Raw genomic sequence first — 15,031 nt, 5'->3', positions numbered from 1 at the left:
CTCCTGTGTCGATTATCCAAGGGATGGTAGTTGTTGGTGGAGAATTGGATTCAAAAGCTGATAAACATAAATTCATACCAGTCATGGTGGAAGCCGAGGAGCAAGAGAGTGTGGAATCAATTTGAACCTGATTAACAGAAGGTTGTGTAGCTTGAGGTTGCAGTAAAGCCAAGAGATGTTGATATTGCGCTTTGGTGAGAACAGCTTGGGAATCCTCATTGATCTGTTCTTGGTTGGATAAGCTAACTTGGTTAGCAAAAGAGTCTGGTGCTTTGCCTCGAGTGAATAGTTTATGGCTAGGTGGGTAGCCATGCAACTTAAAACAACGTTCAGCAGTGTGACCAACCATATGGTAGTGGGTACATATGGGTTTCTCAAGAGTTGGATTGGCCTTAAAGCATTTTTCCAGGGAATGACCAAGAATTTTACAATGGTTGCAAAATGGTCTTTCTCGCCTTGGAGAGCCATGTGGTTTGGGGTTGTCTCAGTTAGAGAAGAAAGTGGATTTTGCTGCTAAGGCAAGGGTATCATGTAAAGTGGGAGGATTGGAAAGTTACTTGCGTTTTTCCTCCTATTGAACTAAGGCATAAACTTCACTCAGACTTGGGATGGGTTTAATCAAGATAATTTGAGTTTTGATATTGGTAAATGAATCATGAAACCCCATGAGAAACTTCATAGACCAATCATATTGCTGGTGCTCAAAGACATTTTTCATGGCACCACAGGTGCATGATGGGAGGGATTCAAAATTGAGAAGTTCATCGAGAAGCCCTTTCAATTTTGAGAAGTAGAGGCTAACAGAATCATCACCTTGAACAAGAGAATTAATGGACTGTTTGAGTTCATAAATTCGAGGACCATTATTTTGTGCAAATCGTTGTTCCAACTCAAGCCATAGGTCATGAGCGGTATCAACATACACGACGCTATTTTTTATTTCCAATGACATTGCATTTTGAAGCCAAGTTATCACCATGTCATTGCATTCAAGCCATGGTTCTAACAAGGGATCATTAGGAGAAGTAGGTTCCCGTAAAATACCATCAATAAATCCCAATTTCTTTTTGATTCGTAATGAGCGACGAATAGTGCGTGCCCAGGAATGGTAGTTATCAGCTGTGAGAAGGTGGCAGGTGAGAAGAGTTGTAGGGCCATCGTTCGGATTAAGAAAGTATGGACTAGAGGGATCTTTAGGATTTTTGTTGGCTGGAGGAGGGGGAGGAGGAGGCAGTGGGTTATTGTTGTCCGAGACCATTATGGCTCTGGTACCATGTGGGATTTTGGTTTTGACAAAGAAGAAAGCAGATGAATGAATGTGCTCTGTAATTATAAAAACCATCGTATTACAATTGTGGTTATTTGCTCTATATATGGTATATGCAAGAAGGTAAAAAGAAAAAGAATAAAGGGAATATGCCTAACAAACTGTACAGAAAATCCTAACAGAATGCTATCCTTGTTGCTTCTGGAATCATCTTGTAAATGCACAGTTTGCTGATTACTGGGATGACTTGTGGCAGCTTGCATAGATGAGGTGGCTTGCATGGTGTGCTGTTGTGGTGACTATATTTCCTGATTTAATATTCTATGAGACTAGTTCATTCTTATAATTAATGCTCTAATGCTGAAACCTAGAGCGCGACGTTCAGCCTTTAAGGAGATTAGATTATTTTTATATGCACTTCTTTGGATTAATATAGTTGTAAATTAAAGAGTTAGTAATAAATTAATAAGTTTATCGGCAATTTGAGGCAGTAGAATAGCAGTGATCATATGTGTAGGTAGTTATATAAATATAAATATATATATATATATATATATATATAAATATATATTACCCAGAATGATAGGAACTAGTTTTCGACTCTTTCTAGCACGCCAACAGTCAAGAAAGGAAGATATTTATTTGTCTCCATATCAGTAGAAAGCTGAAAGATGATCAGATCATTTCAATCACCCAAATTGTTTACTCAATATTGCTATTGATCCATGGGAATATTGGAATCATGCTTGGAATATTTGGCGGATCAGCGAGACAAAATTAAAGGAACAAATTTGAGACCAAACTTAAATTATACCAAATAAAATAATTATACTTGAAATATAGCTTTGGCTTTTAACCAAAACATGATTTCGTTTAGCCAAATTACCAAAATGAATAGTTGACAGTACTTTTGATGGTACAAGGAAAAATTAGGCTGCATTTGAATGTTAAGATAGAATATTTGAGTTGAGTTGTGAATTAATAGTAATATTTTATAGATCCTATTGACACATGTCTAATTTTTTTTAAGTTAAAATAGGTTTAATTTTTTAGGTTGAAATGTATGAAATATACGTTGATATGAGAAGTCAAAAAAGTAGTAGGTCTCATTAATGATTGATTTGAGATGAATTAAGATGTGCTGAGTTGGAGTTCATCTTCCAAACACAGCCTGAAAAAGGGTACTAGTTTGAACTCATGAAATAGTTTTTGAGAAGTGTAGTTACAAAAAGATTTTATAAAAATAAATTTAAGAAATTGAAATGATTTTATATAATACGTTAGATTTATTTTTAAATACGAGTCGTGCTACACCCACGGAGGGCATAGCCTAACAAATTCTCCTGAGAAGGCCAAATGCTTTTTTTTTTCTTTTTTTTAAACATTTTTTTATATCCTTAAATATTTTTTTAAAAAATTCACAATATCATTAAAAAATATTTACTTAATTACTAAGTAAAAAAGAAAATGTGTCGGCAGAAACTCTCAGAAGTACCCAATCTCGATAGCCCAAGCATTTCTCTTAATAACAAATATAATTTTACAATCTAATGTATTATATCAAACTAAATCAGTTTGTAAGTTTACTTTTATAAAATCTCTTTGTGTTTAAAATATTTATTTATTTTACATAAATATATACAATCTACATACATTTGCTTTCAAACTCAACTCATGATGAAGTATATTTTATATATATATATATATTTATTAAACATCGCTAATTATAAAGTAATTAAAATGCAGCGTCGACGTAGATACAAATAGTGAATACAAATACATACATGATATGTATATATAATATACAGAGAATTTTGAGTCAAAACACAATATATATATATATATATATATATATATATGAGTTTTGCTACACAACCTCCACCACACTCTACACTCCACACTTTTTTAAATTTTTTAAATTTTTAATATTTTTTTAAAATTTTTTTTTGAGTTTATTCTTTTTAAATTATTTCAAATTTTTTATTTATTATTCATATAATAAATATTTAATAAAAGAAAAAAATAATAAAAATTAAAAATAATGTAGAGTGTGGAAGTTGTGTGAATAGTAAGAGGTTTAGTAGATTTTTTGTATATATATTCCCACAGACAACAAGTATATTTATGGCCACTCGTCGCTTTTTGGGTGGCGGATTAGGGACTAGTTGGATTCGGAGCTGGCACAATCTTATCCGATTCCGAACCCACAGGTTACTTGTTTCCCAAAATAAATGAAGTGGACAACATGACCCATGCATTTATCCAAGTTTCCTTTTTTTTTTATAAAAGAAAAAGAAAACACATGCATGATAATATTCCTTTTTTGGGTCAATAGATACCAGTCCCCGGCCTAGCTAGCTACTTGGTCTACTTTTCATTTGTCTTTTCTATCTAATTTTCGTTTACTCATGGGTCGACGGGCATACTGCATGCAAGTGGCCGGAATGAGACTTTTGGCAATATGGTAAACAAATAATTAATTGATCATCAAAAACCTACTAAGATCAAGATATCTCATGAACAATCTGTCAATCCCGGCCAGGAAGAAGAAGCTGGAACGTCTTGTTATCTGCAAGCTGTGATCATGCATGAACTACTAAATTAAGCAATTAGAAAAGACAATATATAATTTAGACAGGCCGTCAGGTCCAATTGACATGATATATCTGTGGTGATCTAATGCTTATAATATCTAATGCATACCAGTAGTAGTACTAGTGGATTGAGTTCATGGGTACTTATGATATTTGTCTAAGGAGCTGCTAGTATAGGTGACCAATTTTAATTAATTAAGAAGATTTCATGGAGCTGTTAAGTTTTGTGTCATACCATCAAATTAGTACTTAAGAACGTACTTACTTATCAAAACAACGACGCCTATCAGTTGTTTGATAAAAGTCTTTCTCATATATAGATCATGATCAATATATATGCAGCATGAATGAAGAAACTAGTTGTATGTGGTCTGATATATTTGGCAATATTTGGTTGGAAGGGAATCAGTTCGACAAAATCATTATTTGATTGCAAAAAGGTGTTTGATCCAAATTATTAGGGAGATGATCTCCTCCATACATACATACATACACGACACATGATACATTATGTATAAGACACTGTTAAATCCGTTTTTAAGAGTTCGATCTACATGATGATATTCCATTGATGATCAGTAGTTTATAATTCTAAGTGAAGTTAATTTACAACATGATCTATTAATCTTAATTTTCGTGTAAACTTTTTAAGCAATATTAAATATTATATAATTATCTATTTTATGTTCATGCCTAAATCTTTAACACTTGGGCTATCGAATTTAGGCAAATTAGATCCCTTTCTTGATGATTTGCTAGCTACTAGTTTTTTTTTTTTTTTTTTTCATCCCTCTCTCTTGCATCCGAGAGAAATATTATATATACTCAATAAGAAAAATAAAAATTCTATTTATTATCTATTTTATTATCATTTTCTCATTATCAAATGATTGATCCATAAATTAGACACAACAAATAATTTTTAATTATTTAATATTACATAACAAAATTATAGAAGGATATTGTTTCACTTTCAAAGGTCTCGTTTGCATATTAAGATAAGATAATCTAATAGTAGTCAAATTGTTAGTGAATAATAGTGAAATAATTTGAGTTAAAACATTTTATAGGGTTTTGAAAAAATAGAAAAAACAAATTGAATAAAAATATTATAAAAATTAAAATATTTTTATAATATAATTATTTTTATTATTTTTATTTTAGAACTTGAAAAAGTTGATTTTTTTTTGTTTTGTTTAAAAATTTAAAAAAGTTATAATAATTAAATAAAAAAATTAAAAATTAAAAAATAAAAAATATTTTTATTTGTAGTCATGTTTAAATATTGATATGAGATTGAATGAAATGATAAGGGATTGGATGATTTTATCCAAACTGGCCTAAAAAAAAGAGTTGCGATAGCTACAGTACCAACAGAGGGTGCAACACGAGAGATGTCACCAATGATAAATAACCTTGTTTTTCATCAATTTTTTTCATAATTTTTTTTTATATTCTTAAATATTTTAAAAAAGTTACAATATTATTAAAAAATATTTTCTTAATAATTAAGTAAAAAAAAAATGGTGACCATTTTATAATTGGTGGCTGAGGCTTCAGCATTATTGAAAAAGAAATTATTTGGTCATGGACTTCTCATTTTTTCCACCCAAAAAGAGAGAGAGAAAAAGGGCGTTTCACTTCGAGGTTATCTAGTTAAAACAGGCAGTAATGGTATTACACGTCTTTCGAGGGAATACAAGGGTCAATTTGGTTCAGCCAAAAACATAATCACTTTCTTTTCACTGTACAACAGGTATATCTGAGCTGACATGTCTCAACCCAACTCCAATTCCAGCCCTAACCTCTGACATCAATCTGCAAAAGTACTCTCTCTCTCTCTCTCTTTTCCCTTTGAAAACCCATTACAAAAATCAAATAAAGCTCACGAGCTACCACTTTCAAACCTCCAAAATCTTCAGAAAAAAGGCCATCCACATACCCAAAAAAGATGTTCCAAAATTTTATTTGCAATAATATATATAAGCCTAAACAGACAAAAACATAAAAACAAATCTCAGAGATCTCTACACAAGTTGTGGCTGAGATCCATTTTCTTTTGCAGCACTCCCGCTTACACAGCAAAACCACTTCACCCATTAACACAGCTTGTTCATGTTCATCGTCTCCATCCGGCCTTCCGAATCACTAGAGAAAATCGCCCAGAATATCCATTTCTGCTACACCTTCGAGTATACTACGGTTGGTTTTTTGGTTTCATGCAATATATAGCCGAATTGCACCGCGGATTATATATATATATCTTGGCATACATATATAGTGGGAATTATCCCTTTTTTTTTTAGCTAGGAATTTGGAATTCATGCTTGCTGTGTCACCTTTGAGGAACGCCAAGGATGAGAGCCAAGGAGAGATGGAGAGCTTTTCAGTTTGTGGCAATGAATTCCCGGAGTTCTCCGATGGGAACTTGCTGGACAGCATCGATTTCGATGATCTTTTCGTGGGGATCAACGACGAAGACGTGTTGCCGGATTTGGAGATGGACCCGGAAATGCTCGCTGAATTTTCCGTTAGCGGGGGTGAGGAATCCGAGATGAACACATCGACATCTGTGGAAAAATTAGAGGATAATACCAAAAAAGAGGAGGAAGATAAAGTTTCGGGTTTAAACTCTAGCTCAAGTAATCGAGGAGAAGAAATAGTGAGCAAAAGAGATGAATCTGTTTTGAAGAACCCACCCCCAAAGGAAGCCGATAAAGGCAGAAAATCATCTAAACAGTCGAAGAACTCTCAAGGGAAGCGCAAAGTAAAGGTAATTAGCACAAGTTTCAAACTAAGTGCATGTATAACTAGCTAGACTATTAGGTCTAAGCTAGGTTGTTACCATGAAGCTTTCTTTACTAGGAAACAAGCCCCATAATAAAACTCTCTCTCTGCTCTCTCTCTCATTTAGATCTACACAAACTTCACGAGTTGCAATGAAATCACGGGACTCACACACTCGCAGAGTACATGAGAAAGAGAGAGAGAGAGAGTCAGCGAGTATCCAAAAATTAGAGAGTTCCATCATCTTTCTCTGATGTTTATTTTCTGGGATATTGAAAGGGTAGTTTTTTTTTTTTTTTCTTGAACTGTGTGTGTGTAGGTGGATTGGACCCCAGAGCTGCACAGACGGTTTGTGCAAGCTGTGGAGCAGCTAGGTGTGGATAAGGCAGTGCCTTCGAGGATTTTAGAGCTTATGGGAATCGATTGTCTCACTCGCCACAACATCGCCAGCCACCTTCAAGTACATCAATTTGTTCTCCACACCTGTTTTTTCTTTTCCTTTTATCATCTTTAATTTCACCCCAGCGCATGCAATATGTAATTGTTTTGTCTTTAAAAATGTTCTTTTATTCTAATCCTCCATTTTCAGTAGTCTTCTCCAAACAGGAAAGTCTTTGGAGAGATTTGAAAGAGCTTTGTGTTAGTTTATGGAATTAAACCACTTCTACATGCAGTCTGCGCATCCATATATAGGGTCGGTTTTTAAGAGTTTTTGTTTAGATTGGCATACGAAATAACATGTGGAAAAGACTCTATATATTGAAGATCATTGATTGTTGTTTGTAGGTTTTGGTAATCATGCACGTTGAAAACTTCTCTTGGATGGACCTTGTAACAATTTCTATAATCCGTGTTCGGAATATATTATATATTTCAGTTTTCTTGAATTTCAAATGGCTAAATTATGTATAAATTAATTAAATTATTATTTTTCTTTTCTCTGTTTGTCTTATTCCTGCCAACAAAATCTTGAATATCACAGTACTGTCCACAAGAGATCAGCTAATCTGAGGCAGAGATCTTGCGAGCTAGCTAGCTCTTTTGATTCGAAGCTATATTGCACGAAGTACTATATACATTATATACATATATATATATATATATATATTTCATATGAAAGCCACATATACTCTAACGATGAGATTAAATGTAAATCGGCAAGAATGATACTACTATTATTGCGTGTGAATCTTATGCAGCTTGATTAGTTCTCAAACATTTGGTCTTCAATTATGTGCAGAAATATCGCTCACATCGGAAACATCTGCTGGCGCGTGAAGCAGAAGCGGCAAGCTGGAGCCAGAGACGGCAGATGTATGGAGCAGTTGCCGGTGGAGGAGGGAAGAGATCAGAGATGAGTAGTAGTCCTTGGCAGATAGCACCGACCATGGGTTTCCCTCCCATAACACCCATGCACCACTTTAGACCGTTACACGTGTGGGGTCATCCCTCCATGGATCAAACCTTGATGCCCATGTGGCCTAAACATCTTTCCCATTCTCCATCTCCGCCGCCGCCGCCTGCATGGGCACCTGTTCCGCCGCCGCCGCCCCCAGACCCTTCTTTCTGGCACCCTCACCACCAGCGTGTATGTCTAGATCTATCTCTCCCTCTCTCTCCCTCTCTCACGCGCACGCACTCATGCTGATGATCTTTAAACAGATAGAAGACACCAAAAGTAAAATTCAGTTAATCGGTTTTAATCACTTCAACCGAAGATTAGTCTATAATAATGTTAATGCACTTCATTTATCGGTATCATCCATTAGTTTTCCTGTCAGGACTCAGTGCGCAGATTAAGAAATTAAACTGATCATCATGTGTTTATGTGAAAGAACTATACTCTGTCGTCAACGTACATAACCAAAAATAAAACCTCAACTAATTGAAAATCTAGAATTCTGTATCCTCTCTTTCTCTAAATGGAATATTCTACTTTTTCTTTTTAATTAGGTTCCGAATGGACTAACCCCAGGAACGCCTTGCTTTCCACAGCCACTTCCAACATCGGTAATCATTCAATCCTTACTCTTTTGGAGCTTTTCATGGTGTCTCTATACCAGGGCTTTTGGATTCTTCTAAACATGCACAGTACTGCTAGCGCTATTAATTTGGCAACTTTTTCATGTTGTGATTAAAGTTTTCGGCTTACGTTGTTGATATAAATATATAAAATATTCATGCAGAGATTTGCCTCTCCACTTGTCCCGGGCATCCCACCTCATGCCATGTACAAAGCAGACACCGGCATTGGTGTCCCGACTGGACAAACAGGCCCCATTAACCCCGTTCTCGACTTTCATCCGGTACTACTCATGAGTCATAGATCTCTAGCTCTTTATTTAATTTTTTGAGCTTCATTAATTAATCACGCACATGCTGGAGTATTCAAGATCACTCGATCTTATGTCATGATAATAATAGTTTGGTGTGTATATATAATATGTTGCCTGACAGACAAAGGAGAGCATAGATGCAGCTATTGGAGACGTTATATCAAAACCATGGCTGCCACTCCCTCTTGGCCTAAAACCTCCAGCTGTTGATAGCGTGATGGTGGAACTGCAAAGACAGGGAATTCCTAAGATACCACCTTCTTATGCTTCTTGATCGCCTAATATTATAAGAACATCCATCAAAAAGGACATTCTCTGATTTCCAGGCCTCAGATCATGAAAACCCCCCGAATTTGACGACATTTCCTGCATTAGATGTATGCATCAAAGTGCGAGCTTTTTTCTTCTTCTTCCTTCTTTTTGCAGTCCGATCTCTACCAAATTCGAGTAGTACTTACTTTTCCCTTGTCCTTGTATTCTAGAAGTTCCATAACAGTTTTTTATATCAGCTTATCTACGCTCATGTGATAATAATAAAGCTAGCTATATAGCCATCATCTTTTTCTTTTCTTTTTTAATGATCTTTATGAGAAATTCCTACAAAAAGTCATGTGAGGATTTACATGATCATCACTCTTCGGTATTTTATTTAAGTTGGAAACTATCGAGAGATGATCTAGAGAGAGAGAGAGAACTTTTTTTTTTTCCCTTGTCTCCAATCAGTTGCAATTGAAATGTTTCTGAGTACTTGTTCAGTAAACAAATTATCATGTACGCATGCTTGGTTTTGTGTTTGGAAGTTTATAAATTAGTGTTTAATTTTAAGTACCGTCTAAAAGTTTTTTTTATAGAAAAAATAGTATATTTGATCAAAGTTTTTTAATAAAAGTCTACAATTAAAAGATCTAGAATGAAAAACTTTAAAACTCTATTACCTATAACTAGGGGTGGCAATATGTGACACGACCCGTTAACCCAACACAAACACGACACGATAAAAGCGGGTTAGGGTTTAGCCTTAACGGGTTCGGGTCAAAACGGGTTGACCCGTTAAGACACGATTGCTTAACGGGTCACTAACGGGTCAACCCGTTATGACCCGTTAAGAAAATTAAATTTACCTTTATACCCTTAGACCTAAATGGTAGGGAGGACGCTCCACTTCCTTTTTCAAGTTCTAAATTTGTTTAGATCTGTGTTTTTAATTTTTTATTATATTTGAGATTGTAATATTAATATATATATATATACATTGTATGTTTTGTCTATTACATTTGGGATGTAATTTTAATAATGAATATTATTACAAATTGTGTGGATCATATTTGTTTGGATTGTAATTTTAGACTTGTAGTTAGTTTTTTATTTTTTATAGATATTATTTATATTTAAATATTTATATAAAATCAATTAAGTCAAACGGGTCGTATCGTGTCGTATCGTGTATATCCAACCCATTAACGTAAACGGGTTGAAACGGAACGGGTCGTGTCGTGTTATGTCGTGTCAATTTATTTCTTATTCATTAACGGGTCGTGTCGTGTCAACCCGTTATCTTATCGTGTCGTGTTCGGGTTTAGAATTTTGACACGAAATCCTTAACGGGTCGTGTTCGTGTTGACCCGTTAAGTGTAATGTACATACCTTGACACGACACGAACACGACCCGTTAACACGATTTGACACCCCTACCTATAACAATCTCAAACAAGCACTAAGAAGAAAGAGACATGCTAGTTAGCATACCATTTCATGACAACCCATTTTGACAATTTTTTTAAAGTTTTATTTTCTTAAATAGAAAATGACTTGTCTAATTGAGTTTCTTCCAAAAAATTAAAAAATTAAAAAAAAAGTGAAAAAAATAATCATTTTTATTAACTCGATCGGTCAAAATAGATTGTCAAATGGTATGCCCTAAAAAATTATCCGCCACTAGTGGCAGCAAAGTTCTTGACATGCCTGCGGTGAGGCACGACCCACAACAAACAAAGGGGGAAAACGACCAACTGTCAATAGTACTAGTTGTTACGTTACGCTGCTACCACTCATGCAACGGCAAGGACCCGCTACTCTCCGCAATTGGGCGCTAGCGGCTAGAGGAAGCGACAGCTAGCTATTAGGAAATAAGAGAGCTACTAGCATTAATAGATAGAATGGTAAGAGCATTGGTATTGACTTCATCAAAAGTCTATCCAATATAAAATATAATAAATTTCATCGAAAGAGAGCTACATTAGATTAGCTAAAGATATAAGTGTAAAACTTTAAATTACAGTAAATGGTTATGTTTATTCAAATTTGAAAGACTATTATTTACTCATCAAATCTATTTTTTATTTATTTTTAATCTACAATGATTTTTTTATTCACATTTAATTTTCAATCGTCTTATAATAATAATAATGTAATAATTAAATTAAATTATTAATTAACATATGATTAGTGTAATTATAAAATATGAAAAAAAATATTATTATTCAAAAAATAATATAATATTATTATTTTTATAAATTCAATAATTAATCTAATGTAGAGTTATGGATAATAAAAATTTTAGATATATAAAAAATATATACTTTTCATTAAAATTTAATGAGTTCAATATTAATAATAAGGCATTGACCAAGAAAATAACCTCAAGAGAAAGTCAAACAGGAAAAACTGTTGGACCGGTCCGGCTTATCCCATATTTATGGCTCGTGTTGGTCCCATGGATTCATTAGTCCATATGCATAGAGCTTCCTGAACACTATATATATGGGCGGCCCTTTATTCTAATTTAAGCTATCTGTTTCTATCTTTTCAAGTGCCACTATTTGCTGTACTTATATTGGGCCGACTTCTAGATGTCTCGATTCAAGTTCAATGTAGAGCCCATTGTTTATATGACCGAACAAAAGCCCAATTTGTTACTAGGCAAAAAACCAAACAAACAAAAAAGTGGTTTTTTTTTTTAAGTTTTTTAACATTAGATTGCATTCGGTAGTTCTGAAAAATAAGGAATGATATTCTTTTATTCTATAATATGATATCATAATATTAAAAAAATGAGACCTACTACGTACATAAAAAAATTATATAGAAGTAAATTTATAAACTGATATAGTTTCATAAGATGCGTTAGATTTATTTTACAATATGATATATCATATTAAGTCACGTTAATTTATCAATCTATCTTTATGTAATCAGTTTATGACTATTATATTTATTTCTTTAAATTATAGAAAGCATTTAATATATTTTGAGAAGATGAATGTTAACTATAGTTTTAAGGAGTGCAAATTTTGCATAGATCAAATTTTTTTTAGAAATAAAAAATAAAATAAAAAAGTAAAATTCATCATAAAAAAAATAGAATAATGTGCTCGTTGACCCACTAAGAGCATTTATATTGGTCTATACATATGTATATATAAGATCATATTTACATAATATAATTTTAAAATCTTCTAAATTAACTTATGCATATTCAAATATTTAACCTGTTATAATCGATGTTTAGGCATGGGCATAGTCCCTGTTGATTCTCAAATTCCCCTGCTTTTCAGGAGCACAGTTCCAATCTAAAGTCAAAATGTTCACCGACCAAAATCAAGCAATCATCTCTTCTCTTTTTCAACGATTCTTCCTGTGATTACGCCCACCCTTAAGAAAGAATTCCTTCAACGTTACTTCACAAAAAGCAATTAAATATTAGTATTCATCAATTTTTTTTATCCATTTTAATGTATTTTCTCATCATGCCTATTTCACGCGAATCTCATTTGCCACAAAGTTCATTTTTTTAAAATGAATAACCTCCTATAACCTCCAAGAAGCAATCAATTACATTTTGGGGGCTACTTAAACTAACCGGAGGACAAATGTCATAAATCATATCCATAACCAACCAAGTTCGAATTGAACAGGGAATATTAAAGCATACAACATAATGTTTAGATTCCGAAATAATTCTATTCGAAGGTATTACACTATATATCATTTACATGACATGATTTGATTTAAAATATAAATTTTAAATTTTAAATTTTACAAATCAATTTGATTTAGTATTCATATGGACTGTGTGTGGTACTGTAAAGGTCTTTAAATATTCGGAATTTTTCTGAAAGAAAGAGATTCTAAAAAAGATGACGTGATCGGATTTCTCTCCATGTATATGACCTCAAATTAAAGGCAATACGACATTATTTCCACAGGACTTTCAGTATTGCCAGGCATAGATCAAGCCAGGAATAGGTAGGAGAACATGCCGAAACCAACGTAATTATAATTATGCCCTCCCACGTTCTGCCTCTCTTATTTACTTTGTTTTTCCAGTACTCTCTTTTCTTTTGCTTCCTTTTTCTTTTTCCCTCCTGGTAGATGCCTAACTAACTCAACCGCCAGGGACTGAGGGTAGGGTCCTTCCCTTAATTTCAGACATCAAAAAAGGAAAATGCCACACTTTTGACTAGGACTACTCCAAGAGATCTGATGCTCCTTTGCTTGGGTGTTTTTGTTCTTGTTGCAAAGATTAGATTAGACAATCTCATGGAATGCACATGCAGCGTGAACTATATGCCATCATTTTCCAACCCCACGGTGTTTGCCTTTCCTCAATCCACGCATAATTACCCGGGGGAGTGGGTCTTTATCCTGCCACCAGAAAAAGGGTCTATAAAAGGGACCTGAAAATTTCAATACCCACAAATTAACACACCAAACTACTTCCCCTGTTTCTCCTTAATGGCTTCCTTCTTTAAACCCTTATTTCTTTTCTTCCTCCTAGTGCTTATCTCTTCATCTCTCCAAGCTGAAGCCAGAGAGAGCAGGTTCTTTAACAAGTTCAAACGCTACATAGACCCCAAAGTTTCCATTTCTGAAGCCCCTAGCCCAGCATTAGCAGAACCAGATATCGCACCAGCACCAGCAACATCAGAACCAGAAATAGCATCATCACCAGTAGTAGCACCGACACCAGCACCAACTTATTCAGAAAGTGAGTATGGCCATGGCCTTTACGGTCAAGGATCTAGCCAATTCCCAACCAAGACGCCCTCCACCACCACCATGTTTGAAGATGAACTTCTAACTGAAGAAGTCAGCGGTGAAAGCTTTGAGACCGGCTACCCGAAGACCAACTTGTACAGTAACAATGGCAACCCGAACAATTACAACAACAACGGCTACGGCAGCAGTTACAATAACGATAATGGGTATACAACTAGCTACAATAGCAATGGCTACGTCAACAACCACAATGGCAATGGCGGCTACAACAACTACAATGGCAATGGCTACTCCAACAACTACTACAACAGCAATGGGTACCAGACTGAGAGACAGGGGATGAGTGACACGCGGTTTTCGGAGAATGGCAAGTATTATGTTGATGTTCAAAATGAGAACAATCCTAATGGGTATCAAGGTTACTATGGAAATAACAAGTTCCCAAATGAGTTCAACTCCATGGGAGAGTACGAGAAGCAGGAGGAGCCTGTGCCATAAAGGAATGGTCCATGATCAACATAGAGAGAGAGAGAGAGAGAGAGAGAGAGAGAGAGCTGGTTTAATTTAAAGGTGATAATGGACTTTAATGTGTCCTGATCTCGCAGGTTTTTCTTTTCTCCTACAGATTTTATTCCTACAGACCGTATTAGCAAATGATAGAAGGCACTCCCTTATAGTACCTGGTTAAACAATTTTATGAATGGTGCTTTCGCTTTTCTTCGAGACTGAATTGATATTGATTTTTGTGATTGATGTACAAGTTGGGATGTCGATTTTAAAGATGACTTGGGCTTGTTTGGATTCGCAAGTCATCTCAGCTCATCTCAACTCATCTCACTACTATTCATTACTATTCAGCAACTTTAACTCACAAATCTCACTACTATTCACAACTCATCTCATTACTATTCACAATCCATCTCAACTCATCTCAGCTCATCTCAAGTCATTTTAAGTTTTATGGCCGGCCAGAGAAAAGTACTAGCAAACCTCTATTTCATGCTCTGCTTCATCCCATTCTCTCTCTCCATATTTCTCAAAGAAACAAA

At 34.5% G+C, this 15,031-nt stretch overlaps 3 protein-coding genes across 5 annotated transcripts; 2 read left to right on the top strand and 1 right to left on the bottom strand.

The window, feature by feature from the left end:
- Positions 1 to 571: 571 nt before the first annotated feature.
- Positions 572 to 1,342, bottom strand: LOC109001438. The gene has a single exon (XM_018978719.2). It carries the CDS (start codon positions 1,340 to 1,342, stop codon positions 572 to 574), a length of 771 nt encoding a protein of 256 aa, XP_018834264.2.
- A 4,322-nt stretch (positions 1,343 to 5,664) lies between these two features.
- LOC109001455 (transcription activator GLK1-like) lies at positions 5,665 to 9,608 on the top strand. Of its 3 annotated transcripts, none has more exons than XM_035683655.1 (7): positions 5,665 to 6,063; positions 6,172 to 6,634; positions 6,968 to 7,108; positions 7,889 to 8,236; positions 8,602 to 8,658; positions 8,835 to 8,954; positions 9,106 to 9,608. In XM_035683655.1, the coding sequence occupies exons 2-7, from the start codon at positions 6,185 to 6,187 to the stop codon at positions 9,256 to 9,258; spliced, it is 1,269 nt and encodes a 422-aa protein (XP_035539548.1). In that variant the 5' UTR covers positions 5,665 to 6,063; positions 6,172 to 6,184; the 3' UTR covers positions 9,259 to 9,608. The 3 variants fall into 3 exon arrangements, with proteins under 3 accessions (XP_035539548.1, XP_018834282.1, XP_018834281.1); XM_018978737.2 differs by having other exon boundaries at positions 6,168 to 6,634; XM_018978736.2 differs by having other exon boundaries at positions 5,665 to 6,634.
- Positions 9,609 to 13,684: 4,076 nt separating this feature from the next.
- On the top strand, positions 13,685 to 14,705 carry LOC109001454 (protein E6-like). Its single transcript, XM_018978735.2, has one exon. It carries the CDS (start codon positions 13,719 to 13,721, stop codon positions 14,478 to 14,480), a length of 762 nt encoding a protein of 253 aa, XP_018834280.2. The 5' UTR covers positions 13,685 to 13,718; the 3' UTR covers positions 14,481 to 14,705.
- Positions 14,706 to 15,031: the final 326 nt, after the last annotated feature.

The sequence above is a fragment of the Juglans regia genome, chromosome 1 (assembly GCF_001411555.2).
Source record: "Juglans regia cultivar Chandler chromosome 1, Walnut 2.0, whole genome shotgun sequence".
Classification (NCBI taxonomy): domain Eukaryota; kingdom Viridiplantae; phylum Streptophyta; class Magnoliopsida; order Fagales; family Juglandaceae; genus Juglans; species Juglans regia.
Note: the sequence above shows the minus strand (reverse complement) of the source record. Positions and strands in the feature narration are given on the sequence as shown.